General features: G+C 53.8%; 1 protein-coding gene across 9 annotated transcripts in view; it reads right to left on the bottom strand.

Moving 5' to 3' along the window:
• Positions 1-25,710, bottom strand: part of MYO9B (myosin IXB) — a 100,400-nt gene that overhangs the window by 57,600 nt on the left and 17,090 nt on the right. For all 9 annotated transcript variants that reach the window (XM_075548672.1, XM_075548675.1, XM_075548697.1 and 6 more), the window contains exon 2: positions 16,584-17,488. In XM_075548672.1, coding sequence (XP_075404787.1) covers positions 16,584-17,426 — 843 coding nt within the window. In that variant the 5' untranslated portion in view covers positions 17,427-17,488. The remainder of the gene's footprint in view (positions 1-16,583; positions 17,489-25,710) is intronic.

Genomic DNA, 25,710 nt, shown 5'->3' with positions numbered 1-25,710 from the left:
GTGAGAACATTGCCTTCTGATTGGCTGAGCTGCTGGACTGGGAAGGGGGCCAGAGGTCATGATCAGAAGTGAAGGGGGTGTGTGTGTGTGTATGGAGAAGCTGAGGACAGGGGAAGGGGTATGATGGGAAAGGGGCAGCAGCCTTGGGTGGGAAATGAGACACCCCCCTCCCTGCACCCTGCACTCTTGGTAGGTGCAGGGGGGTGGAATGAGGGTGAGGGAGGAGGAAGTGGAGCTGTCACACCCACCCCCACTGCTCCCCATTCCACAGATGGGGAGGCGGAGGCTCTGGGGGCCCTGGCACAAACCCAGCCTCCAGGGTCTGCTGCCCCGCGGTACAGTCAGTTGGGTGGGGGCAGGTGTGTACAGAGCAGGCGCGCCCCGAGCAGAGGCAGGATGTTGAGCTCGTTCCCCTTCCCTGGGTCCTGGAGCACAAGAGACATCATCGTCACTCAGAGCTCGAACAGCAGAAGTGTCAGCCGCAGCCGAGGAGGAAACCTGGGTCACGCGGCCAGGGCTTCTGGGAGCAGGACAAACCCCAAGCCAAACCCGATGCTAGCAAGTCAGTCCATGTGTCAAAGAACTGTGCTCTCCACAGGGTTTGCGTGAGAGAGGAGCCTGGGTGGTGATGTGCTGGGCTGCTAACTGCAACATCTGCAGTTCGAAACCACCGGCCACCCCGTGGAAGAAAGATGGGGCTTTTTAACTCCTGTAAAGAGATACAGTCTTGGGTACTCACAGCGGTGGCTCTACCCTGTCCTAAAGGGCCCATGGGAGTCAGAATAGACTGGATGGAGGTGTTTTTTATATATAAATATTTTTTAGGTCCTTTTTACAGAAGTAAAAGGCCAAGGTCTTTCTTCTGTGGTCTGATGGGTGGAGCTGAGCCTCTTAGTTCGTGGGCAAGAGCAACCTGTTTGTACCGCCGAGTTCTTCTGGGGCCAAGCCAAAGCCCCCTGAAACAGGCAGATGCCCACCCAGGGCTAGTCTCAGAATAACCCCAGTGTGTGTGCGTGTATGTGTGTGTTGGGGCGGGGGGGGAGGGGGAACATGAGGGTGGGTCTTAAAAAGATAAGCACCGTTATAAAACCAGTGAGTTGGATCTCATCTTTTCACAAAATTTCAGTTTTGGTTATAAAGAAACCAAGTGATTGCTCATAGGAAGAATCAAGAACAAATCCAGTTCTGATGGAGGGGGACTATATTAGAGGAATGCATCACTTTCCAAATCATTCTCTTTTGGATTTATGAGGACTTCCAAAAGTTCAAGGAAACATTATCTTTTAACTAAATTTCCCATAAACTTTTTGAAGCCCCCCTCTATTTTGTTCTTAAAACTTTTTTTTTGAGTTGGAAACTTAACTCTTTCAACTCTCATATCTATGAATAGCAAAGCATTTACGGCTACGAATCTTCCTCTGACTACTGCTTTAGATGCATCCCACCCAGCTCCTGCGGAGCCTGGTGATGCCATGGGCCCACCAACTCAAACCCACCTGCTGCTCCAGGGGAGAAAGAAGAGGCTGTCTGTAACTGTACAGACTTACAGTGCTAGAAACCCATACAAGGTCCCTATGAGTCGTCAGGGCCGATCCCATGGGAGCTTGTTTTTTATAGATTCTTATGCATATTGTTTTTACTATTAAATTATGGGGGGAACCCTATATTTCTTGTTTACATATCCCCTTAGGAGCCCTGGTGACACAGTGGCTCAAGAAAGAGTCGGTGGTTTGGATCTACCGGCTGCCTGGGAAGAGAATGGTAACAATCTGCTTTCATCAAGCTGCACAGCCTTGAAAACCCTATGCCGCAGTTCTACTCTGCCCTAGAGGGTCACTGTGATTTGGAATTGATGCAGCGGCCTAGATTTGGGTATATCCTTCTTAATCCAAGAACTGTTAAGACATTACCTTAAAAAAATCTTTTGGAAAAAGTCTTGCATTTCCCCCTCCCACCCCCACCCCTGAGATTTACTGTGTTGTCAGAGTGCTGCTTGTAATATTCCTGCTTTTGAAATGGATACTTTTTCTGTGATTGGGCATGTAATTTTTGTGCATGTCTGATGGAGGTACTTAAGCAAGTTACTCTCTAGTATCAGAGTGAAAGCCTCACCATATATATGCCTACAGGTTTCCCTTAAGTATATGGCTTGAGTATCTTATTTCCTTGCCTATTTTCCATCCACTTGACTGGCCTCTTTATACTGTGTGTCTTTATCTATTTCTTCTCATATATCCTGTAGTTTTTGCTCTTAAGGGAAGTGGCTATGTTGTTTGGTGCATAGCTGTCCCCAACTACCGTCCTTTCACTGTAAATTGAGGCTTTGGCATTACAAAGACCCTCTTTTGTCCCATGGAGTGATGCTTGGCAGCTGACAACATGCCTTCTCTGACGTCCTAACTGTAGCCCTGTTCTCGCCTGTTCCTGTCAACGGGCACACCTGGTATCCTGTGTATTTTTAGTTTTCTGAACCACGTTGTGATCCTTGAATCTAAAGCGTGGCCTTAGCCAGGCCTTGTGAGTCAGGTGCAAATTCCTTTGTAAGTTGGTGAGTTCGGCCTGTCTGCAACCTACGGCATGATGGATGCACCCCTTTGAACCTCAGCCTGCCACCCTCCTCCCCCTCCTACCTGCTAAGCTCCTGACCAGGCTCACCTTCAGCTCTGAGTGCTGGTGAGCGGAGCGACCACCCAGCACTCACTCTGGCTGACTTCCTGAAACCCTGTGCTTTTTAAGATTTTACGTCTTACTGTATTGGACTGGTGTGGTGAGATGGATACCGGAGGGAGGGTGGGAAAGAGCCACCCTCAGGCTGAGCAGGGAGCGGAGTTTACGTGGGAACTAGTTCTATAAGGGGTCATTTCATTATGAGTGTTCCCACTGTGATGTCATCTACTTCCCTACACAATTCTCAAGCTGCCTGGTATCTAATATACTGAAAAGAAGAGTGAGAACTTGTTTTTTCTGTATGTGGCACAGCTAGACAGCTACACAGGTAAGGAAAGGGAGGGTGTGATGACTAAGGTTGTGTGTCAACATGGCTGAGCCATCATGCTCAGGAGGCTGGCATGAGCTTGCAGTCACCCCGCATGATGAGATGCGACATAATACAGACATCTCCACGATGAGATCTGCGCTGAGCTGTCAATCAGTTGGAGGAAAGCTTCCTTAGGGAGTGACTGCATCCGGTATATACGGACACTCTGACGAACTGTCTGGGTGTTTGCCTGATCTGGATCCTGCTCCTGGCACCTCATCATCTGACCGCTGGTTCTCTATAGACGTGAGCCAGCAGCCTGCTCGACTATCTGCTGACGTTGAGGACCGTCACCTCCTGCACCTTGTGAACTAACGGCCTGCCACCTCACCAACGGTGTGAGCCATTTCCATGAGATAAATAAGGGGGGGGGGGTTGGTTGGAGAAGGGAGTTAAGCTCCGGCATGCTACCCAATGTTGGTGGTTCAAACCCAGCAGCCACTCTGCAGGAGGAAGATGAGGCTGTCTGCTGCTGTGAAGAGTCACAGTCTTGGAGACCTTCAGGAGCAGTTAGCTCTACACCGCTGGGATCTACTAGGACTTGCACTTGACCTGATAGCAGTGGGCATCATCTGTGTTTCTTTAGGTGTATCGTGTCGCTGACTTTGATTTTTGCTTCTCCGGAGAACTCAGCTTAAGACAGAGGGTCCATGCTTTAAAGAAACTGACCTTTCCTCTCTTCTATACACCGAGTCTAACGGTGCAATGGGTAAGTGCTCAGTCACGGAAGGATAGACTGGCAGTTCAAACTTGGGAGAGAGACCTGCCTGGCCTTACTCGGTCCCATGGGGTTGCCAGGAGTCAGGATCGACTAGATTGCCAATAACACGTCCAAGGGGGCTTCAAAAAGTTACTGGCAGTCAAAAAGTGGAATAAAAAGGAAAATTTCCCATGAATTTCTTGAAGCTCCCTTACATACAAGTAGGTACCAAAAATAAAACCAGAATTTTTTTTCAAAGCTATAGATTTACTTTTTAAGAATTTTAACAGAACAACCTAATCACCTCCAAAATGTTCTCCAGTACACCTACCGTATATACTTGAGTATAAGCTGACCTGAATGTCAGCTGAGGCACCTAATTTTACCACAAAAACTGCATTAAAAATGTGCTAAAAAGCTCGACTTATACATGAGTACATATAGTAATACATTTGTCAAATCTGTGATTCCATTCTTGGAAACCTTTTTCAAACTCATCTGTTTGGATGGCTGATAGCACCTCTTTACCTCTTCTACGTCATCAAATCACTGTCCTTTCATGTCCCACTTTACTGGCGGAAACAAAAAGAAGTTGCCTGGAGTGAGGTCAGGCGAGTCAGGCATGTGGGGCAAGAGAGGCATGATGTTTTCTGCCAAAAAACCGGTGCACTGAGATGGCTGTGTGAGCAGGTCCATTGTCGTGTTGGCAAAACCAGGTCCCCATCTGCCACAAACCAGGCCTTTTGGGGGACACATTGTTATGCAATCTTTTCAGAACCTTCTAAACATAAAGCTTGATTAACAGTCTGACCTGGTGGAATGAGAAATCCATGTCTTTCGGGAAGCTGATGACCTCCAGAACGAGGTTTGTCATCAATCGACATTTCACCGGTTTGGAAACGAGAAAACCACTCGTACACCAGTTTTTCCCATAGCGCTGTCCTTGTAAGCGTTGCTCAACATCACAACCGTTTCTGCGGCATTTTTGCCGAGTAGGAAACAGAACTTCATAGCAACATGCTGCTCTCTTAAATTGGCCATCACAAAAACAAGGTTCAAGCACACAGCTTTTACGAAAAAATTCACTGTGACCAGAGAGAACCTTCCCAGGCAACGCCACCGGGTACACCAACTCAGTGAGTAGCTCATTGCTTGCCTAGCAGGAAAAATGTGTACTACGAAAGCTCCACTCCGTCCGGTGCAATGCAGGTTTTTTTGGTACCCCACCCCCTCCTATATCCTCTTAGTGATTTTGTTTCTCTAGAGTCCTGAGAAAATACTCCAGAGCTTCACCTAGAGTTTTCCCCTCTGCACCAGCACCCTTACTCCAGGCAGGTCCAAGCACCATTCCGGCTGCTTCACTGCCCTGTCCCACCAGGTGCCGTTAAGACCCAAGACCACAGAGGCAGCCCCGGGGCTGGTGTCTGAGCAGGCATGTAAGAGGCAATCGTGGTGGAGAGCCAGCTCCTTGTATGGGGTCCCTGGGCAGCGCAAATGGTTTGTGCTCAACTACGAACCTAAAGGTAGGCGGTTTGAACCCACCCACTGGGCACTGTGCTGCAGAAGAAAGGCCTGGCAGTCTCCTTCTGGATGGATGGACAGATTATCGTTGCTGTTGATTCTGAGCCACATTGTCACCACCTGACAGCAGAACTGTCCCCTTAGGGTGTCTTAGGCTACAGGTTGGTTTTTTTTTTTTTTTAAAAAACATTTTGTGAGAGTGGGCTCTTAAAAATCTTTTAACAATCCATCATTCTATTATATTAAGTATAATTTCACCTATGTTGCCATCAACATTTCCAAAATTAGGCTGCAGTCTTCATGGGAACAAATTGCCGGCACTTTCTGGCCAAGCGCATGCTCGGGAGGAGCTCCACTCTGTAACATATGGGGTAGCGAAGATTACACAAGGAGGTACACCTCATCTGACTGCACCCCGCAGCCCTGAGAAGAGAGGGCTCGCTTGCCTGACTATTGAGAAGATGGGGAAGCAGCCTTGGCACCGGGGGGCAGTGCCCTGTTCCAATGTGGAAGTCAGTGCTCCACCCCCCACCCTCTCACGCTGGGTCCCAGCATGCAGGGGTAGGGTGGCGGTGGGAAATCTTTCAAAAGAAGAGACAGGATATGGTGACAGTGAGCATGCAGAACGGGAGGAAAGTACCCAAGAGCACTCGCTGCGGTGCGCTGACCAAATGGGGAAGTGGGGACAGCGGTGGGTGGGGAGGGAGGCCAGGAGGCGTGAGCAGAGGACGCGAGGTGAGGGCCTGGGATCAGCTGCCACCTGGGCCTGGATACACACGTGGGTCAATAAACCATTTTGACTTGACAAGTCAGGAGTGTCCTCCCTGCTTCTAATCGCAGTGAATTCTGGTGCTGGTGGCTCCTGAGTTCATTCTGACCCACGGTGCCCTAGGTGTGCACAGCTGAACTGGGCGCCCCGGGGCTCCAACCCCTACCCTTCTGGGCAGCAGCTGAACACATTCAACACTGGCCCTACCTAGGGGGCTTCCCAGTAGCAGAAACACCAGGCCCTTAACTCTCCCCAGGCCAACCCGAGCATTTAGAAATGGTGCCAGAGCGGCCTCCAGCTTGTAATCAACTTTCTCCAAAGCCTGGTGCCGACTTTTGGGAGCTTAAAATATACCCCGTAATTTTGCTCTGCCCTTAGAATCACTGTTCCCCAAAATATAACCTCCCCGGGGCCTGAAATAGGCTGAAGTCATCCCAGGGCTCTGCTGCATGCTGATGTCAGAGTCCGGGAGGCAGCCACAGGGTTTCTGGGGAGGACCAGGGAGGAAGGAGGCATTGGGAGGTTCTAACAGGGCGAGTCCCAGCTCCCAGGCTGGCCTCCCCGCTACCAAGTGACCGTCTTCTCCCTGATGTCCTGTGGAGCCCTACTTAACTCTTTGGCCTCCTCTACTTCCCCTCTTGTCCTTGGATCGCCCTTGGCCCAGGTCTGGCCCTACTTTTCGGTCTCATGGCTGTTACCCCTGAGGAGTGTTTCCTTGCAGGTAGGGCCCCAGCTAGCTTGTCTTTGGTGTTGGGGATGGGCACTTCTGGCATCCCTTTATCTTATTGCTGCCCGTCCTGGGCACGCAGCCCTATCTGCCCATTTATACCCCCTGCCACTGCCACCCAAGCAGAACTTGGAGGTGAGCTCTGCGAATGCAGGTCTTGAGTGGTGGGTCCCAGGGCAATGGGGTCCTGCTGGCCGGCTCCTCACTCCACTGTGCCCCTAGTTGACCCTGTGCCTGGCAGGCAGCATGCAGGTGGCCAAATGCCCAGGTCCACCCCATGACAATGCAAGACAGAGCAAGGGGGGGGGGGCATCACTCAGCCGGATCTGTGTTGGCTGCAAAACCACTTCCTACCCCTGGCACGATTGCCCTGAAGAATCTTTAAACCTTAAACAGAAAGATCCCGCGGGGTCTTTTAAAAACTGAATGGCAGTGGAGCTTGACTGGTAAAGATTGCCTTGAGAACCTCGCCCTTTTTTGAAGCACTATTTGCATGGGATCCCACTGATGGGCCACAGGCAACTCAAAAGACTAGATGAGAACTTTGAGGACAGGGAGTGTGTGTGTGTGTGTGTGTGTGTGTGTGTGTGTGTGGTGGGGAGGGCCAGCTCAGAAGAGGTGCGTGGGAACGGCTGCACGACTCAAAGCATGCAGTCCATGCCGTGACACTACACGTGGAAACGGACAGACTGGTGACTGCTGTACTGTGTATACGTTCAACATCAGCAACAAGATGAAGCAGATTTAGGAAACAAAACAAAAACAACCTATGTCCCAGCTGCCTGTGGATTCAGAGGGTAAGCCCGGTACAGAACTGGCAGGCAAAGAGCCTTGAGCCACCGCCCTCTTCCCCCGATCATCACACCCAAGTCCTGCTTGCCGAAGCTCCCCAGCAGACCCCCTGCAGGGGAGCGTGTGCTTGTGAGCAAACATAGTCTGTCAGTGTCGGGAGCCCTGGTGGCATAGTGGTTACACATGGGGCTGCTAGCCACAAGGTCTGCAGTTCAAAACCACACGCGGCTCCGAGTGAGCGAGACGCAGCTTTCTACTCTGGTACAGAGTTAGTCTCGGAAGCACACAGGGGCAGTTCTGCCCTGTCTTATTTATAGTGGCTGTGAGCCGGCCTCGGCTCAAGGACAGTGGGTTTGGTTTGGTCATTGTGTCAGGTTGCTGTGACACCGGAAGCTAAACCGAAAGACTGACCTCACTGCCACAGAGTCGACGTTGACTCAGAGCGACCCTACAGGACAGGGCAGGACTTCCCCTTTGGGTTTTTGGAGTTGCGAGTCTTTGGGAGCAGAAAGGCTCTTCTTGCCCCTAAGAAGCGGGTGGTAGGCTCCGGCTGGCCATCTTGTGGTTCGGTGTACCTCACTGCTTGCCAGGAGTTAGGCCACCGGTATTTCAAACACCAGCAGGCGGTCACCCACAGCGGAAAGGTTTCAGTGAATTTCTAGCCCAAGACTTATTAGGGAGCAAGGTCTGGCAACCTTCTCTGAAAATCGGCCCATGGGAATGCAATGGGCGGCAGAGAATGCTGTCTGGTTGACAGTGCCGGCAGAGGAGGGGGCGGAGGGGGGCTTCCTTCTGTTGAGGCAGGGGCCCAATGGCAGCTAAGAATGATGACGATGACATACGTCATGTGGTCACAGATGCAGACAGATGGACGGTGGCAATCCTGGTGGGCCGGAAGCAAGGGTGATGAGCCCATTTTGCTAGATGTGGGAAGGGGGGGGCCAGGCAGAAAAGGAGAGGGCGCTCCACGGGGGCACACGCTGACGTTCATTCTATAAGGCTGTCGGGGGTGGGGGCGGCGGACTAGAGGTGCCTTGGAAGAAAGGCCCGGTGAGCACCTTCTGAAAAATCAGCCCCTGGACAGTTTCGTGCTGACCCATACGGGGTGGCTGGGAGCCGGAGAGAACTCACTAGCAGCTCGTGGCGGGGGTGGGGGTGGGCAGATGCTGAACCAATGACGGAGATTTAAACAAAGTCATGAATAGCTGTCTAGGGCTGGGGAGGGGTTGAGGGACGATGGCTTAGGGGTGGTTTTCTCTCCAAGGTGTTAAGAACGATAGTCTGAAGTTAACTGGTTGTACAGCTTCTGTAGGCATACTGAGAGTCACAGGAATGTCCTGTTCACGTGGGTGAATTGCTATGTGTGAACTTCATCTCAGTTAAGCTGTTCAAACGATGCCACGGGAGGCTGCCACACTCAGGGACCTTCTCTTTGTCACCTCAGCTGAGTGGCTTCACTCGGCTACCAGGGTTCCCTGTAGGTCAGGCGGGAGTGGGCCGTCTGTGGACATCTGGACGCGTCCCACCTCTCAGACTCAGGAGGGGCTGATGTGGCATGGGCAGGTGTTCCTGAGGGTCCAGCCCAGGTGGGTATCACAGTTCAGGCTGGTCTGCCCAGTGTGGGGGTGGCCCTGTGCTGGCTGAGGGGAGTGGGAGTAGACCAACAGCCCGGATGCAGAGGAAGGAAGGGCGCTCTGGTTGAATCCAGGGCCCCTCAAAGGCACAGTGAAGTCCTTGTTCTGACACCCGTGAGAACGGCCTTCTCTGGAGAGAGGGTCTTTAAAGGCATTACCAGTGAAGCTTACAGGAGGTCGCCCTGGAGAAGAAATCAAGAGAACCAGCCCCCTCGCCAGAGTCAACTCTGATTCATGGCGACCTCCTATGTTACGGAGCAGGACTGCTTCCCAGGGTTCAGCTAGCCAGGCCTTTTTTCCTTGGTGCAGTGGAGGTACATCTGAACGGCCAACTTTAGATTAGTCACGGAGAGGGTAGGCCCTAATCCAGCCTGACAGGTGTCATCATAAACAGAGATGAGAGAAACCTGGGCAGAGGGGCACCACGGCTATGGGAAGGCTTGTCTACAACCCACAGCTCACCGGAAGCTGCCAGAAGCTGGGAGAGAGGCATGGTCAGTTCCTCCTGGAGCCTCAGGAAGAATCCGGAAGCCTGAGGCGCTCTGTGAAACTCCCAGCCTCCAGACTGAAAAGAAAACAGCCCCAGTTCTTCAAGCACGCCCACCCTTCATGGTACTTTCTCATGACTGCCTGAGGCGGGAGGATCCATGGGGCTGAGGAAGGCAGTAGCTCGGGCAGGTCTTGGACCAGGCTGCAGGCAGGCTCGCTCTGGCCCCTGGGCGCTGCTCCTCGGCTCTGCTGGGTCTTGAGCAGCTTACGCTGATGGACCTTAGCGATGTGGGGCTGCGACCCCCAGCTGCCCCCCTCCCACTAGAAAAATAGCTGGTGAGAGGGAGCCATGTTTCATTTCGGCTTTCCAAGTGGAACTCCGAATGGGGACCTACGTACCCAGGGGATGGGCTCTTGGCTTGGAAAGACCCCCCCCACCCAGCCCCTCAGCACCTGCTGAGCTCATCTTGGTGTAGGGGCCACCGGAGGAATGGGTGCTGAGTGGCGCTGTGTGGTACACTGAGGACCCTCAGTCAATGGTAGATTCTGGGTTATTGCAGAGGCTGGGGCCTGGGCCCGGCAACATGCTGGGAAACGTGCTTTCCGGATCCCAGGTACTTTGGGAGCTTAAGGAGGATGGGTGCAGCGTAGGACTGTGCTCCACAGGTGCCTGTTTTCCCATGTGCCTCTGGGTGAAGTCAGAGCTCCGATCACTCTGTTGACAATGCTGCGCTTAACAGACTGCATCACCAAGGGACTCCAGCTAAACAAGGAAACCACACTCACTGCTATGAGTCGATTCTGACTCACAGCGACGCCCACAGGGCAGGGCAGAGCTGCCTCTGTGGGTTTCCTGGACAGACACTTTATAGGAGTAGAAAGCCTGTCCTTCTCCCACAGGGCCACTGATGATGTAGAACCATGGGCCTTGCTGTCAGCAGGCCAGTGTGGCACCACTAAGCCACCTGGGCTCCTCAGCTAAACAACAGCCCTGAAAGCAAGGCTTCTGGGTGGCAAGCGGGGGTGAGGAAGGTGCTCTCCAGGCCGCGATGGATTGAAAGGTGCTCTCCGGGCGTGGGTGGCCTCCTAACCCCAGTCCACGAGGCCAGGAGCCCTGGGGCCACAGCAGCTGCTGTGCTTGTCTGTCCAGTCTCACCAGCTGCCCCGTGGGACAAAGGTATGGCAGTTCTAGCTCTGTCCTGGACAGTACTCACCGACAGCACACACCCACGGGCAGTTCCCTTAGCTCTGACGGAAGGCTGGCGGTGCAAGTCCATCCAGAGGTGCAGCGGAAGACAGACCTGCCTGCCTGTCCCCTTCCGGAGAGTCATGGCTTGGAAACCCCCGTGGAGCTGTTCTGTACCCGGGGGTGGGGGTGTGGGGGTGTGTAGTCGTCATGCCTGAGTCTACACAATGGGCCCAGCAACAGCAGCAGCAACAGACCTGTGGGCTCCGAGCCCATGTGGAAACAGGGCTTGCTTTGTCAAAGAGGTCGTCCTGGAGGTGGGTGTGTCTCAAGCCAAAGCTCTGGAGCCGGGGAAGAGCAGAGGCAGGGGGCACTGGAGCAAGGACAATGGCGAAAGCGGGATGTCGTGTGGCAGCCCCTGCCCCCTCAAGGAACAGAAGCTCAAACGAGACAGGAACCCTGCCCCCCAGCCCCCAGCTGACAAGGAGAAAAAGCCTTCCCAGAAAACAAGGCTTCACATTCAGACTCCACACTGAGAAAATACACTTCTGTCTCTTAAACCGCCCCCCCCCCAACCACTTGTGGTCATTCTGTTAGAACAGCAATAAGTAACCAAGACAGAGGGCACCCCCCCCCCCATGGGGAGTGAGCTGGCACCAGCCTGGCGGGGTGTGGGGGATGGCCCCACTGTCATCAGCTGACCCCAGCAGGCTCCGTATGTGCCCCTTCCTGTTTTCTGGTGAGGGCTGCACACCGGCCGGGCGTCCACCGCGCCTGGCCTCCCCACCACAAAACTTCTCCTTTTGCAGAGCTGAATAAAGTCCCAGAAGCTGAGGGCTGTGCAGAGCTCCGAGGAATCTTCCATGGGGCCCGGGGATGGACAATGGGCAGGCCTGGGGTACACTGGGTCCAAACCCCGGCTCTGCCACCGCTGCCTGCGGTGTGGTATGGGACAACCCCACCGCAGCAATGAAACTTGCCCCCCCCCCCCAAAAAAAAGACATGTCCATGGTTGTGTCCTGAACCTGTGAGCGGGACCTTCTTGTGAGAGAGGGTCTGTGCATGTGATCAAATTAAGATGAGTCCCCATTGGATTGGAAGTCCATGGCTGTCACTCACGTGGGTTCTGACTCGTGACTGACCCTGTGTGCTACCAACTAGGTTGCCTCCATCAGGCATCCTTGGCTGAAGCCTTTAGAGCAGCAGACTGTCAGGTCTTGCTTCTGCAGTGCTGCTGTGTTGGCTCACACTGACTGCCAGCTTCTGGATTAATGGAGCAGCATCTGTTTGACCATACAGGGACCTCACAGAAGTCACCGAACAAAACAAAACCTCACGGCGATGAGTCGATTGTGACTCATAGCAATCCAGTAGGGCAGTGTAGAACTGCTCCTGTGGGCTTCCAGGGCTGTAACTCTTTAAGGGAGTAGAAAGCCTCAACTTTCTCCCGCGGAGGGGCTGTTGGTTTTAAACTGCTGACCTTGTTGTTAGTAGGCCAACGTGCAACCACCATGCCACCAGGGCTTCTAGAAGTTAGGAACAGGACTAATTAACTCAGTATGTTCCCAAATGGGGAGGCAGTATTTCCTGAGGGGTGCTGGACCGACTGGGGGATGGGGTGGGGAAATGCAAAGCGGATACCTACACTTTATCCTGGGTTATGTGTGTAACCGAGTTTCAGGGTCAGGAGCAGGGAGCATTGAGTACTTTTTCCTGTAAAGTGGACAGTAGATCAAGTAAGGTGGGGAGTCTACGGTTTAACCCAAAGCACCCAGGGCTGATGCTGGGTGGGCGTTAAGCCCAAAGCCAGCGTCCTTATAACAGACCTAAGAAGAATGAAGAGAAGGCTCTGTAGGAGCAGAGGAAGAGACCGGAGAGCTGCGGCCAGACCCACGACAGCCACCAGGAGGGGAGAAGCAAGGAAGGGCCCTATTCCGGGTACCCCTGCCACCACCTTGCTTCAGGCCTCTGGTCCCCAGAACGCTGAGAGCAGATGCCTGTTGTCGTGAACCGCGTGGTTTGTGGTCATTTGCTAAGGCAGCCACAGGAAGTGAACACACCAGGCGCCTCCGGTGTTCTCATCTGTGTAATGGGCAGGGCTGTGGGCGGCTCAGAGAGGATGGATCAGTGCCTCGGGACCCACGGTCTGACCTCGCTGAGAATGAGGCCCTCTCAGGAGTGGAGACCTGGGAGTGGCTCATCTCAGAATCCCGGGAGCTCCCTTAAGACCACATCTAAGAGGTGCGTGCCTGAGGTCGACAACACCTGGGGGCGGGGTCCTCACTGGAGGGGTGGGGACCCTGGGCAATGTCTGGGGACACTTTCTGGTGGTAGCACTTGGGTGAAGAGGTGCTGCTGGTTCTGAGCAGACAGAGGCAGGCAGGCATGCTGATCAACACCCCAGGTGCACACGACAGGTCCACCCTGAGAACGTTCTAGAACCGAATGCTGGCGCAGTGCTGAGGCTAGGATGCTGGATAAAGGGTTCCAAGGAGCCCTGCTGGCTCCCTGCATGCAGACCTGCTGCTAGAGTTGGGGGGTAAAGGCCATGCCTGAACGGCCCCACGTGGGACACATGTTCCTGTGAGCGTCCGCACGAGTGAGCTCTAGTGTGTTAAGGGCACTGGGTGATGTCTGGTGACATGTGTGGCTATCATAAAGGGGGTGGGGTGGTGCTAGTGGCTCTGAATGGAGGGGACCAGGGATGCTTAACATCCTGCAGAACACAGGGTAGTCCCATCACAGGGAACATTCTGGAACGAAATAGCAATGGTGCTAATAAGGCTAAGGAGAAACCTAAAACCCAGAACCATGGAATCGATTCTGACTCATCTCAACCCTTAGGACAGGGTAGGACCGCCGCTGTGGGTTTCTGTCACTCTTTACAGGAGGGGAATGCAAAGTCTCTTCTGATGAGACTCTGTCTCATCAGTGTCTCTGGACGTGTAGCAGAGAAGGACCGGTCCCTGGGAGAGGACATCCTGCTTGGTAGAGTGAGAACACGGAAGACCCTCAACAAGACGGACTGACACAGTGGCCGCATCGAGGGGCTCAGACGTACAGACAATGGTGAGGATAGCCCAGGACTGGGCGGTGCTTGGTTCTGCTGCTCCAGGGTCACCATGAGTTGGAACCTAACAAGGTTGAGAAGCAGCCCTGGAGATTTAGAGGTCATGCATTGCGCTGCCAACCACAAGGCCAGTAGGTCAAACCCACCTGCTGCTCCTTGAGAGAAAGATGAGGCTTTCTGCTCCTAGAAAAATGTGCTGACTCAGAAACCCACAGGGGCAGCAATGTTCTGTCCACAGGGTCACTGAGTCAGAATCAGCTCCACAGCAGAGAGAGAGCTAGAGAAAGCTAAGCAGCACTGCTTTGAGTTAAAATCACCTCAGTCCAATTAAAAGGATGCCCCATGGGATGAACTCAGTCTCTGGGTTTAGAGCTCAGCTCGGACAGTGGTAGCAGAGCAACCAGTGAGCAACCAGTGAGACTCCAGATTCCCAAGGGAGCCAGGTGGGGAAGCTGTGCCTGTGTCCCCAGAGCAGTCACGAGTTCCACTGGGAGACAGCCCTTGAGGTGGGCAACACCTAACCCCCCCAGCTGTTATGCTTTCTGGGTGATGGGGAGAGCCGAGTGGTGTCCTCTGAAGGCAGGGCCGGGGCGTCCTGACCCCTGCAGCCTGTGGGGGCGACCTTGTTCGGGTCGAGTTGAGGATTCTTAGAAGAGCTCATTCTGGGACCAGACCCAGTGACAAGTGTCCTTCTAGGAGAAAAAGGGCCCTGGGGTGCCGACAATGAGCACAAGAATGAAGAAGGTTCCAGGATCGACCGCGGTCACGACTGCCCAGCTCTTTTTCATATATTCACACCACTGAATTGCAGGCTATGTGTGAATTTTAGGTCCATATAATGAACATTGTTGTTACTTTTTTCCTAATTAAAAAAGGAAATGAGAAGTCAGAGACCAGAAGTGGAAGCCATGTGAGGACCGAGGCAGAGGTCGTGAGTTTAGGGATACCGACCGGGAGCCACGGGGTGGGGGTGGGGGTAGCCTGAGGGAGAATTCAGAGTTCTGGTTTGCAGGCCTGGGAGAGAGTACATCTTTGTTTCCACTGCCTCTCGCTGTGGAATGCAAGCCGGTGCATGGGACTCTCAGCTGTTCTTAGAAGCTGCCCACCTGTGGTACCCAGGCTCAATTCCCGGCTGGTGCACCCATGCTCACGCTGAGGCTGGCATGTTGCTAGGTTGCTAAACATGTTTCAGTAGTGCTTCCAGATTGAGACAGACGAGGAAGAAAAGCCTGGCAAGCCACATCCCAGAACCAGACAATGGAAACCCCACGGACTCCAACGGTCTGATCTGCAACCGATCTATGGGGATGGCGCAGGACCCGACATTTTACACCACTGTGCACGGGGGCCAACCCAAACAATCACAGCCGGCCAGATGACCGCTGACAACAGCATACAGAAGTGAAAACTAGTCTCCGAATGCTGGCTCAGGTCCAAATCCTACGTTCCCCATTCATTTTTGAAAACGAGCCTAGAGACGCAGAGGAACAGAAAGGTGTACAGCAGGTGTGGCCTGGTTAGTCTCAGGGACTCTCACGGCAGCCTTCCGGCTGTCTGTCTATCCCCGAGCCCAGGGTCCAGGGAAGGCTTGAAGTCAAAGGCAGCCAGGGAATAATGTGGTCACTCTACACCCACTGTGTCCACTCTGCTGAGGGTCTCAGAGCATCTGGGGTGTGTATACAAAACACATACACACACACACACACTACCACCCCCACCCCCCACCCGCTAGCGCAGTCTGCGACTAGGACTCCACACCCAGACCCTGAGCCAGTCCATCACCCCTGGGCCTCACTAGGTGACGGCCTACGACACTATTCTCAAACACCACAACCCAAAACCAAACTCCCTGTCATCAAAGCGATTCTTGACTCATGGGGATTATACAAGGCAAGGTGGCACTGCCCCTGTGGGGTTCCGAGACTCAAACTCTTTATGGGAGTAGAAAGCCTTGTATTGATCCCACGGAGCTGCTGATGGTTCTGAACTGCTGCCCTCAAGGTTAGCAGTCCCATGCATGACCACTATGCCCACAGGGCTCAACACACAACACGCCTTGCCCTAAAACCTCTCTGAATGAGGGATGCAGAATGGTCTCTCCCAGATCAGTCTTCAGAAGGCTGACCCCCAAAGACATGAATGGCTTCCAGGCATTTGGCTAACACAACACCCCAGCCATCACCAAGTGACCCTGCACAGCTGTTCTGAAATATACAAGTAGCTCATCCTAAGGCCTGCCCCCACCCCACCCTCATTTGGAAGACCACATTCAGAAGGTTCACCCTCAACAACACACCAATAGCTCCCAAGGGTTTGGCCAACCCACTACCCACAGCCCTTCCCAGGTGAAGGTGGTATACAATTGACCGTGTCCTCCGACCCCTGATAAGTAACAGATGCTGGGTGGGCTCTTCTAGAACCACACCCGAAATGCTCTCCTGGGAGGGCATCCACAGTGCCCAGGGAGATTGGGGCACCAGCCAGAGGGCCCAGGAGCTGGGGTGTTTTTGCCCGCTGCCTCTATAGAATCCAGGGCCCAACCCTACCTGCCTAGGGTGTTCTCTCCCGGCTCCCCCTGCTCGTTTTCTTACGCCACCCTACTGGCGTGCCCAGGTTTGTCGGGCCTCAGCGCTCGCCCTTCCCCCAGGCCGCCCTTACCTCGAGCACGGGCCCGGCGCCCAGGATGGTGCGCTCCACGCCGCAGGCGTAGCCCTTCTGGCTGAGCGCGGTGAGGCAGTGGATGAGGAAGTTGGTGCTCTGCGTCTTGCCCGAGCCGCTCTCGCCCGAGATGACGATGCACTGGTTGAGGCGCTTGCGTAGCATGGCGTGGTACGCGGCGTCGGCGATGGCGAAGATGTGCGGCTCCAGGCGGCCCAGCTGCTGGTTCTCATACAGCTTCACGTACTTGGGGTTGTAGATGGGCAGGAACTTGAAGGGGTTGATGGCCACCAGGATGCTGCCGGCGTAGGTGTAGATCTTCTGCTGCAGGAAGCGCCGCTTGAGGTTGTGCAGCAGGTTGGCCTCGGTCAGCTCGGGCAGGTCGCACAGGTCGTCGAAGTCGGCCTGCTGCCAGGGCAGGAAGCCGCGCTGCACCAGGCGCCGCGCGGCCGCCGCCTGCGCCACCAGCTGCATGTGCAGGTACTTGATGGTGCCGTCGGCATTGCGCTCCTGCAGCAGGAAGTAGTAGCCGTCGCCGCGCGGGTGCTCGTCCTGGGCGCGGCGCGGCCACAGCAGCACGCGGTGCACAGGCGAGTCATTGGCGTCGAGCACCCACTCCTCGCCACCCGACTCCTTCACCTCCACCAGCACGTAGCGCTTGGAGCCGTCCAGGCGCAAGGTGGCGATGGCGGCGCGGATGACGTCGGACGTGGTGGTGTCCTTGGTGGCGGTCACGCGGCAGGAGGCCTGGCTCTCGGCAGACAGCTGCGGGTAGATGTGCAGGTGGTAGGCCGTCTGCTCCGCTCCGGGGGCGGCCCGGCCGTCCGCCTCGCTGGCGCTCATCCTGCTGCGGCCGCCGGCCTGGCCTCCGCATGCCTCAGGGCTCGGGGCGCGCCTCCCGGGATCTGCAGGGAAGCGAGCAGGGGCGGGGTTAGGGCGTGTTCACCTGTAAAACCCTGGCCTCCAACCTGTATTAGGGCTTGAAGTGTGGGTCCCCTCCCAAAGACGGGTGTAGCATTCTGCAGCAGTTCCCAGTTGGAGAAAAGGGCTTGCGCCCAGCTGTCCGCCTGGAGATTGGTTTAAAACCACTCCGCGGGTGGTGGGTGCAGGGGGCTGCTAACAGCAAGGTCAGCAGTTCCAAACCGCCAGCAGCTCCGAGGGAGAAAGAAGAGGCTGTCTAGTCCTGCAAAGGGTTATAGTCTTGCTGAGGGGCACTGCGCTCCTTTTAACAGGGGTGGGGCAATGTGGAGAGGGATAACATCAATGGTTGTACACCACGAAGAGTGTTATCAATGGCACTGAATTGTACAAGAAGTTGTTCAATTGGTGAATGTTTTGTTGTGTATATTTTTGCCACCATAGGAAAAAAAAGGCCACTAATAACAACGGGGGTGGGGGGGTGGTGGTAGGTTCTAAAAGTGACCATGGTAAAGATTATACAACTCTTCTTGATCTGGTTGAGCTATTTTGAATTTGTATGATTTGTGAGGGAAGTGCTAATAAAACTGTTAAAAATAAAAAAAGAGCGACAGTCTCAGATATGCACGGGGCAGTTCGACACTGTGGCATGGGGTCCCTGTGAGTTGGCATCAACCGGATGGCAGGGTGTCTAGAAAAAAGGACTGGTCATCTGCATCTGTCACGCTGTTGGTTATCGTGTACCAACTGCTACTCGGCAAACCCCGGAGGGCAGCTCTACTCTCTCACACGCAGGGTGGCCACACGCCAGATTCCGATCAATGGAAACTCTCAACAGTAAAAATATAACTGGGGCAGGACTCCTGCGCTCTCTACCTATGGAAGGTTCTGGGGAAGAATAGAAGGTTTGGGCTGGACTAAACCAAAGGTTGGTGGTTTGAAGCTGCAGCGGAAGAAAGGGCTGACAACCTGGTTCTGGCAAGATGATGGCCAAAAACACCCTAACCAAGTGCAGGTCTGTTCTGGAGCACTTGAGGTGACCGTGCATCAGAACCGACTTGACAGAAATGGGTATTAACCTACATGCTGGCAGTGTGAGCCCACTCAGCAATGCTGTGGAAGAAAGGCCGGGCACTCAGAACAACTACGGCCAAGGAAGCCATGAGGCAGTCCAGTCCTACTCTGGAACACAGGGTTGCCAAGCGTCGGAAGGGGATTTTGTATCTGTGGGCATAATCCTGTTTGGTAAGTGGTTTCCTTGGCTCTGTTGGTGACATCATCATCAGCACAGATGCTATCGAGCCCATTCATAGCAGCCTTACAGGGCGCACCTTAAGCCACTGGCTGATTCCTCCCTTTGGTAGTGACAATGCTGAGGCTGACTGTTGTAGACATGTAGAACTCTTCGAGTCTTATTTACACAGAACCTTGGGTCGATACTCTAGAAGGGGAGCTAGTAGCTGGAAACAAACCTCACTCAGCGTTTAGGGAGACAAAGGGTTAACCATTCTTCCCATTATATTCCGCTGCCACATGCTTTTTATTCATATTGAAATCTCTCTGGGGTTTTCCCAAGCTAGTGTGTGAACAGGATTCTGTAGGCCATCACTATACAGCACCCTGAAACCGAAGGGTTCTTCCAGTCACCCCCAAACTGGCAAGGCTTCCAAAACATACCTACCCGACATTCCGGTTTTATTTCTGCCCAGGACGGTGGGTGCCAAGGTAGGTTAAGCACAGGTACATACAAGCAACAAGAGCACAGGCAACAGACCTCTGAGAACTGGACATGTCAGACTACGGTGAGGCCCCTCCTGCCCTTCTAGTTCTCGCCCCAAACCTGTGACTTTCAAGATACACAAAGAACAGACCAAGCCGGAGATGCCAGCTGCCCTGGACAGGAGGGCACATGCCACGTGGGGAGTGATGGGGAGGCCAGGCTGAGTGGGCCTCACCCCCGCCCCAGCAGACAGAGGGCTGGGGCCCGGAATCAGGACCTCTGAGCTGCAAGGAAGTGAATTTCTGTTCCTCAAAGCCACCCACATGTGGCGTGCATGTTCCGGCAGCTCCAGGAGACTCGGGCACTGCGCAGTGCTAAGGTTACTGGGAAATAAGGGTTTCCTTGTGGCATTAAGAAGGCCAAGCCAGGAGAGGGCGGGTACTCAAGCCAGTCACTTCAGAAAAAAACGCTGACTAGACACAGAGACATACGCGGGGGCAAAGTGGGCAGGGCAGATGCCGTGTCCAGAAGTCAAGGAGCCTAGGACTAACTGCTAATGGCAGCTGAAATAGACACAGGGGCCGTGCTCTGAGTGTGTCCAGGACATGGGACAATGGGTCTGTTTTTTAAAGTCGCAGAGCAGAGAGAGACTGAGACAGTGGAGGAAGAGGTGACCCTGATGCCAGCCCCTGAATGAGCTGCAGGTCCTGCAGACATGGGGCCCTGGGTTGGAAGGCCCTGCCTTGGCCAAACACTTCCCCGAGGCTGGAAATGACAGCAGGACTCCTGGGACTTCACCTAAAGGTCCTAGTCCTGCAAGCCAGACCAAAGCCTGCCCTGTTACCTGCAAGGAAGAGGACCGTGCTGGAGAGGTCCCGAGATGGGAGAACTGCCAGGCTCCTGGGGGTGTAAGGCAGGGCTGGGGAGAACTCTTCAAGAGCCCTGAGAGAATCACTCCTAGGGCTCAGGGCCCAGCATGAGAGTGAAGTCAAATAGGCCAATAAATGCTGGAGAAGGCTTCAGGGGAGCAGGGACATCTCACAGGGGTTCTGAAGGATGAAGAGGAGTTTGTGCAGCAGGTGAGCACACAGGAGTGGGGGAAGGCTGTGGCAGGTTCATCAGTTGTCCTCAGAGCTTTACGTGCAGCCCCTTTCCTTCATTTACATATCACCATGTACCTATTTCCCCCTTCCCAGCTGTGCTAGAACAGCTGCAGCGAGGCCCACAGGCCGGCCCTCCTCTGGGAGGAGGCATGTGTACCCAAAGACTCAGGTATGTGTGTCCACCAGTGTCCACAGCAGCACAAGGTGGGGACAGCCAACAAAGTGTTCCCCCACAGTGCGACACCCCAAAGGTCCACACACTAGCCACTGTCGAGGAGTGGATGCTGATTCACAGCGACCCTACGGGGCGGACTAGAACTGCCCCCGAGGGAAGGCTGCCACGTCTTTCTCCCGCAGAACTGACCATGGGGTTAGCAGTGAGCAGACAGCTCCCACACCACCAAGGCTCCTAATGGCCCCCAACTCAGGCCGAAAGGGGAACGAGGCCCAGACTCCGCTTCCCTGGGAGGAGCCTGGAGAGGGCAATGCTTGGCGGAAGCAGCAGGCAGAAGAGGCAGCACCGTATCCCAATCCTCCGAGAATGGGTGCGCGGCTTGGGGAAGGGAAGAAACGAGTGGGGTGGAGAGTGAATGCTAATGGGCGTGGGCCTTCCTTTGGGGGATGAGGATGCTGTGGAATCAGATAGAAATAGTGGCTGCACAACACTGATGGACTAAATGCCACCAAATCATCAGCGTCAGGTGCCGCGGATTTAGACTACGCACACCCATGGGACACAGGGGAGCCGCACCACAGGGTTTACTAGGTGGTGACCTTTACCACAGCAGATTGCCGGGCTTTCCTTCCTTGGCACCACTGAGTGAGCCCAAACCACTGACCTTGCGGTTACCAGCTGAGTGCTTAGCCAGTGCGCCACCAGGACTCTTGTGCAGCAGTGACACCTCCTTAAGGAACGCCTGTGAAGAATGACAGACTCGGAAAGTCCCAGGGAACAGTTCTACCCTGTTCTGCAGGGTTGCCATGAGTCAGAGTCGACTCAATGACAGCGAGTCTTGTTTTTGTGTTTGAAAGCGGCTTAAAAATAACTATGCGATAAGAATGAGTACGGAGGAAAAGAGAGAGTTCTAAAGCGGATTGTGGTGAAGACTGTACAACTCTTTTTGAAATGGTTGAACTATGGCATTGCACGGTATGCGGATGAAGTGCCATTAAAACGGTTTAAAATAAACACGACGTGGGTTGCGAGGAGCCCTGGTGGTGTAGTGGTTATGCCTTGGGCTGTAATCTGCAAGGCCGGCAGTTTGAAACCACCAGCCACTCCTGGGAGAAAGATGGTACTTTCCACTTCAGTAAAGGGAGCTACAGGTTCAGAAACTCATAGGGTACAGTCCTGCCCTGTCCTCTAGGGGTCCCTAGGGGTCAGCATCAACTCAATGGCAGTGAGTTTGGTTTTTCATGTGGATCTGAGACTCATTCCCCCTGGAGTTCAGTAAAAAAGAGAAAAGCATATATACACACACGTGTGTGTGTTTGTAAGATTCTATGTATATGTCTCTTATTTTCAAAACGTGAAGCTCTCTCTGTTGCTAGGACACCAATCCGAGGAAATGGTCTGAAATCTGTGACGGGGTCAGTATAGTAAGGAGCCACGTGAGTAAGCTGTGGCACACCGTGGGGGACACTGCGGGGCCCGAGGCATCTGCAGACACCATGGGGCTTCAGAGCCACACCCTGGCTATAGCCACAGAAATCCATGTTTGTGTGCACATCCATGAAGGCACATGCCGAAGCACACACACACAACATGCGCACGCACTTCATGTATGCACACTGGAGAACATAAGACTCCTGTGCCAGTACACAAATATATGTGTGCAGATACTCATGCAGACACATGCGCAGACACACATACGCACGGTGACCCATGCAGCTGGACTATGTAGAGATACAGGCATGCATAAACAACATGGAAACACATGTGCACGCGGGTGTAAGTAAGAGTACATGCTCATGCAGACACACAAATAAATGCACACACAACACCCCTGTGCACAGCAGCATATCTACCTGCTCACACATATACGTACATATGTACACACATAATGCACCCCATGCTCACAAGTGCAGAAGCACACATGCTCATACATACACACATCCAACACACATGGATACACATATGCACACGCATCTGCAACTACACATACACAAATGTGAACAGTGTGTGCTCACACGCACAGGCAGACTTCAGACTCAGCCTCTGGGGCTGAGCACATGGGATTGTGTGTGTGCACGCGTGCAGACACATAGCTGCAGGCAGGCTTCATTGTCTTATGAGGTTCAGATCACACACCTGCTCCTCGACCTATGTTGGCCTGTCCTGATTTCACAGGCCTCTGTGGTCCCCCCATAGCTGCCCTGAAGTGCCCCAGCCCCAGGCTCCCTGGCTGGGCAGGAGGAGCATGGCACGGGGGGGGGGGGGGGCGCTGTGCCTCCAGGGTTTCCTACAGAGGCCCCTGTGTGAGCTCTGGGGGCTGGGGGCAGTCACAGGACCAGCCCGGCACATGCCTGGCCCCACAAGGCTGTAGCCTCGTCCACCCCCAGTACAGGAGGAAGTGGATAAGCCTTGCTCAAGGAGGGCTGACCTTCCGGACTTCGGGGAGAGGGGTGATGAGTAGGCACTTCCCCCATCATGACTGGGGCAGGGTCAGCTGGAAGCCACGCGCAGGAGCCCCGGGGCTTGGCCTGCAGGCTCCCAGACCCACCTGCTCCAGCTACCCTGCAAGACCATGGCTCTTTCTGGTGGTGGGGAGCATTAAGGTTAGAGGGTGTGCACGGACGCCTCGCCCCAGCTTCTCCCCAGAATCCTTTTCCTTGGCTCCTGGGCCACAGAGGCGGAGGCCCAGATTCGCCTGGGGCAGGTGCCCTCCTGGAAATGGCTCTTGTGCCCCTCACTTTAGAACTAGGGATAAAAGAGGGTCTCTGCCCTTGGGCTGCTAACAGTTGGCAGTTCTAGCCCACCCCTCAGGAGAAAGGTCTTCCATCTGCACCTGGAAGGCTGACGGCCAACACACCTCCACAGAATAGCGGAGCTCAGGAGCGGGCACTCCCAATGTGACAAACAACAAACACTGAGAACTGCTCGATCACAACTGGCCTCAAAACTCTCCTGGGGCCTTCGCACACTTCCACCTGGCAGTTTCCTCCCCAGGTCACCTTAAGACCAACCCTATTGCCCGTTCCCCCTTTCCCCACCAATGCTCAACAAGCCCCTGCCACAGCCTGGTCAGCCCACTTGTTTCCAGCCCCTGCCTGATCCTGGAAGCAAGGACCCTTCCCAGGACCATGCACCATTTCTGGACTGCCATCAGTGTCCCTATGACAGCCAACCCTGTCACCGCCAGCCAGCCGGGCCTCCATTCTCTCAGCACATTCTAGATGTGGGAGGCCACACAGCGTGCCCAGGAGAACCCTGCTGCCAACTCCATCCTTCCAGGCCTCAGAGCCCTTGACTGGATGACATGAAAGGTGGCAGCTGCCCATTGGGCCCCAGGCACAAGAACTGGGCACCATCCAGATCTTCTGGTCTCATGGCAAAGGAGGCAGTCATTCCTCCTCCCAATTCTCCTTCCTTGGTGGTTCCAGGTGAAGAGACTGACAGGGGAGTCCCGGGGGCGGAATGGGTTATGCACTGGGCTGCTAACTATGTGGCCAGCAGTTCAAATCCACCAGCTGCTCCGTGGGAGAAAGTCATGGCTGGTTCCGCACATAAACAGTGACCTTCTTGGAAACCCAGAAGGGCAGTCCTGTATGGTCAGAATCGGCTGGATGGCAGTGAGTTTGGTTTTTGGCTAGCATTTGAAGTCCCAGGCACTGCTTGGCAAACGAGGGGTAGAACAGGAGGCCCGAGTCTATGGGGGAGGAATCACTTAGCAAGGAGGGAGAGCCCAACTATACAACTTGAATGTCATCCACGCCACGGAGTTAGTGTGTAGAAGTATGTTCTGCAGGTGGACTGTGCGTATTCCCAACAACAAATATATTATACACATAAAAGATTCCTGAGAATCCATATTTCACTTTTCAGTAAACTGTTCATTTGGTGTGCTGGACACAATGGATGGATGGATTGTGCTAAGAGTTGTACAAGCCCCCAATAAAATGATTTTTAAAAAACCTGTTCATTTGGTTGGGCCCCCCTCTTCTTTTCTGTTGACCCACTGGCTGGTTTATCTTGTTGTTTCAGAAGAACTCTTTATATAAGAAAGAGATCCTTGGGAACCAATTACAAGGATCTACAGGTGACCTCCTCCCGGGGAGAAGGACAGCAGAGAAGGGGTGAAGGGAGACTCCGGATGGGGCAAGATATGACAAAATAACAATCTATAAATTATCAAGGGCTCATGAGGGAGGGGGGAGCGGGGAGGGAGGGGGAAAAAAAAGAGGACCTGATGCAAAGGGCTTAAGTGGAGAGCAAATGCTTTGAAAATGATTAGGGAAAAGAATGTACAGATGTGCTTTATACAATTGATGTATGTATATGTATGGATTGTGATAAGAGTTGTATGAGCCCCTAATAAAATGTTTAAAAAAAAAAGACATTCTTATGTGTTGAATTGTGTCTCCCAAGCATGTATGTCAATTTGGCTGTACTCTGCTTCTCAGCATCATGTAATTATCTGATTTAATTATCCTATGTGTTATGAAGCCTAATATCTATGATGCTAATGAGGCAAGGCTATCGGGAAGTTGTGCTAAGAGGAAGATATAATCTCCAGGTGAGGTGGAATCTTGAGTGGATCTCTTTGGAGACAGAGAAGAGATTAACCACACAGGAGAGATCTCAGGGACGCCAGGCCCACCAAATAAGCAGAGCCGGGGGCCACATGTGCCTCTGAGCCCCAAGCAGAGCAAGACTGATGCCAAGACACATGGAGGTTCCTGAGGAGAGCCAAGTGCACAGATGCTGAAACTAGACAAGCATGTTCCCCCAGAGCAACAGAGAGGGGCGGCCTGCCCCAGAGCTGACACCCTGCATTTGAATTACTAGCCTCCCAAACGGTGGGAGACAAATCTGTCTGCTAATGTCACCCACTGGTGGTATCTCTGCCATAGCAGCACTCGAAAAATTCCAAAACCAAACCAAACCAAACCAAACCCATGCTCGCTGCCATGGCGTCGAGGACCACGCACGACAACCTACCTTGGGCAGGGCAGAACTGCCCCGGTGGGCTTCCAAGTGTAACTAACTGTCGACAGGAGTAGGAAGCCTCATTTTTCTCCTGTAGAGCGAATGGTGGTTTTGAACCTTGCTGTTAGCAGCCCGGTGCATCCCCACCATGCCATCAGCGCTAGATAGCTAAAGCCGATGTTAATGCGCTGCTGCCTCTGCCAAAACGAATCCACACCAGCGCTAGATAGCTAAAGC

This window comes from Tenrec ecaudatus, chromosome 1 (assembly GCF_050624435.1).
Source record: "Tenrec ecaudatus isolate mTenEca1 chromosome 1, mTenEca1.hap1, whole genome shotgun sequence".
NCBI lineage: Eukaryota > Metazoa > Chordata > Mammalia > Afrosoricida > Tenrecidae > Tenrec > Tenrec ecaudatus.
Note: the sequence above shows the minus strand (reverse complement) of the source record. Positions and strands in the feature narration are given on the sequence as shown.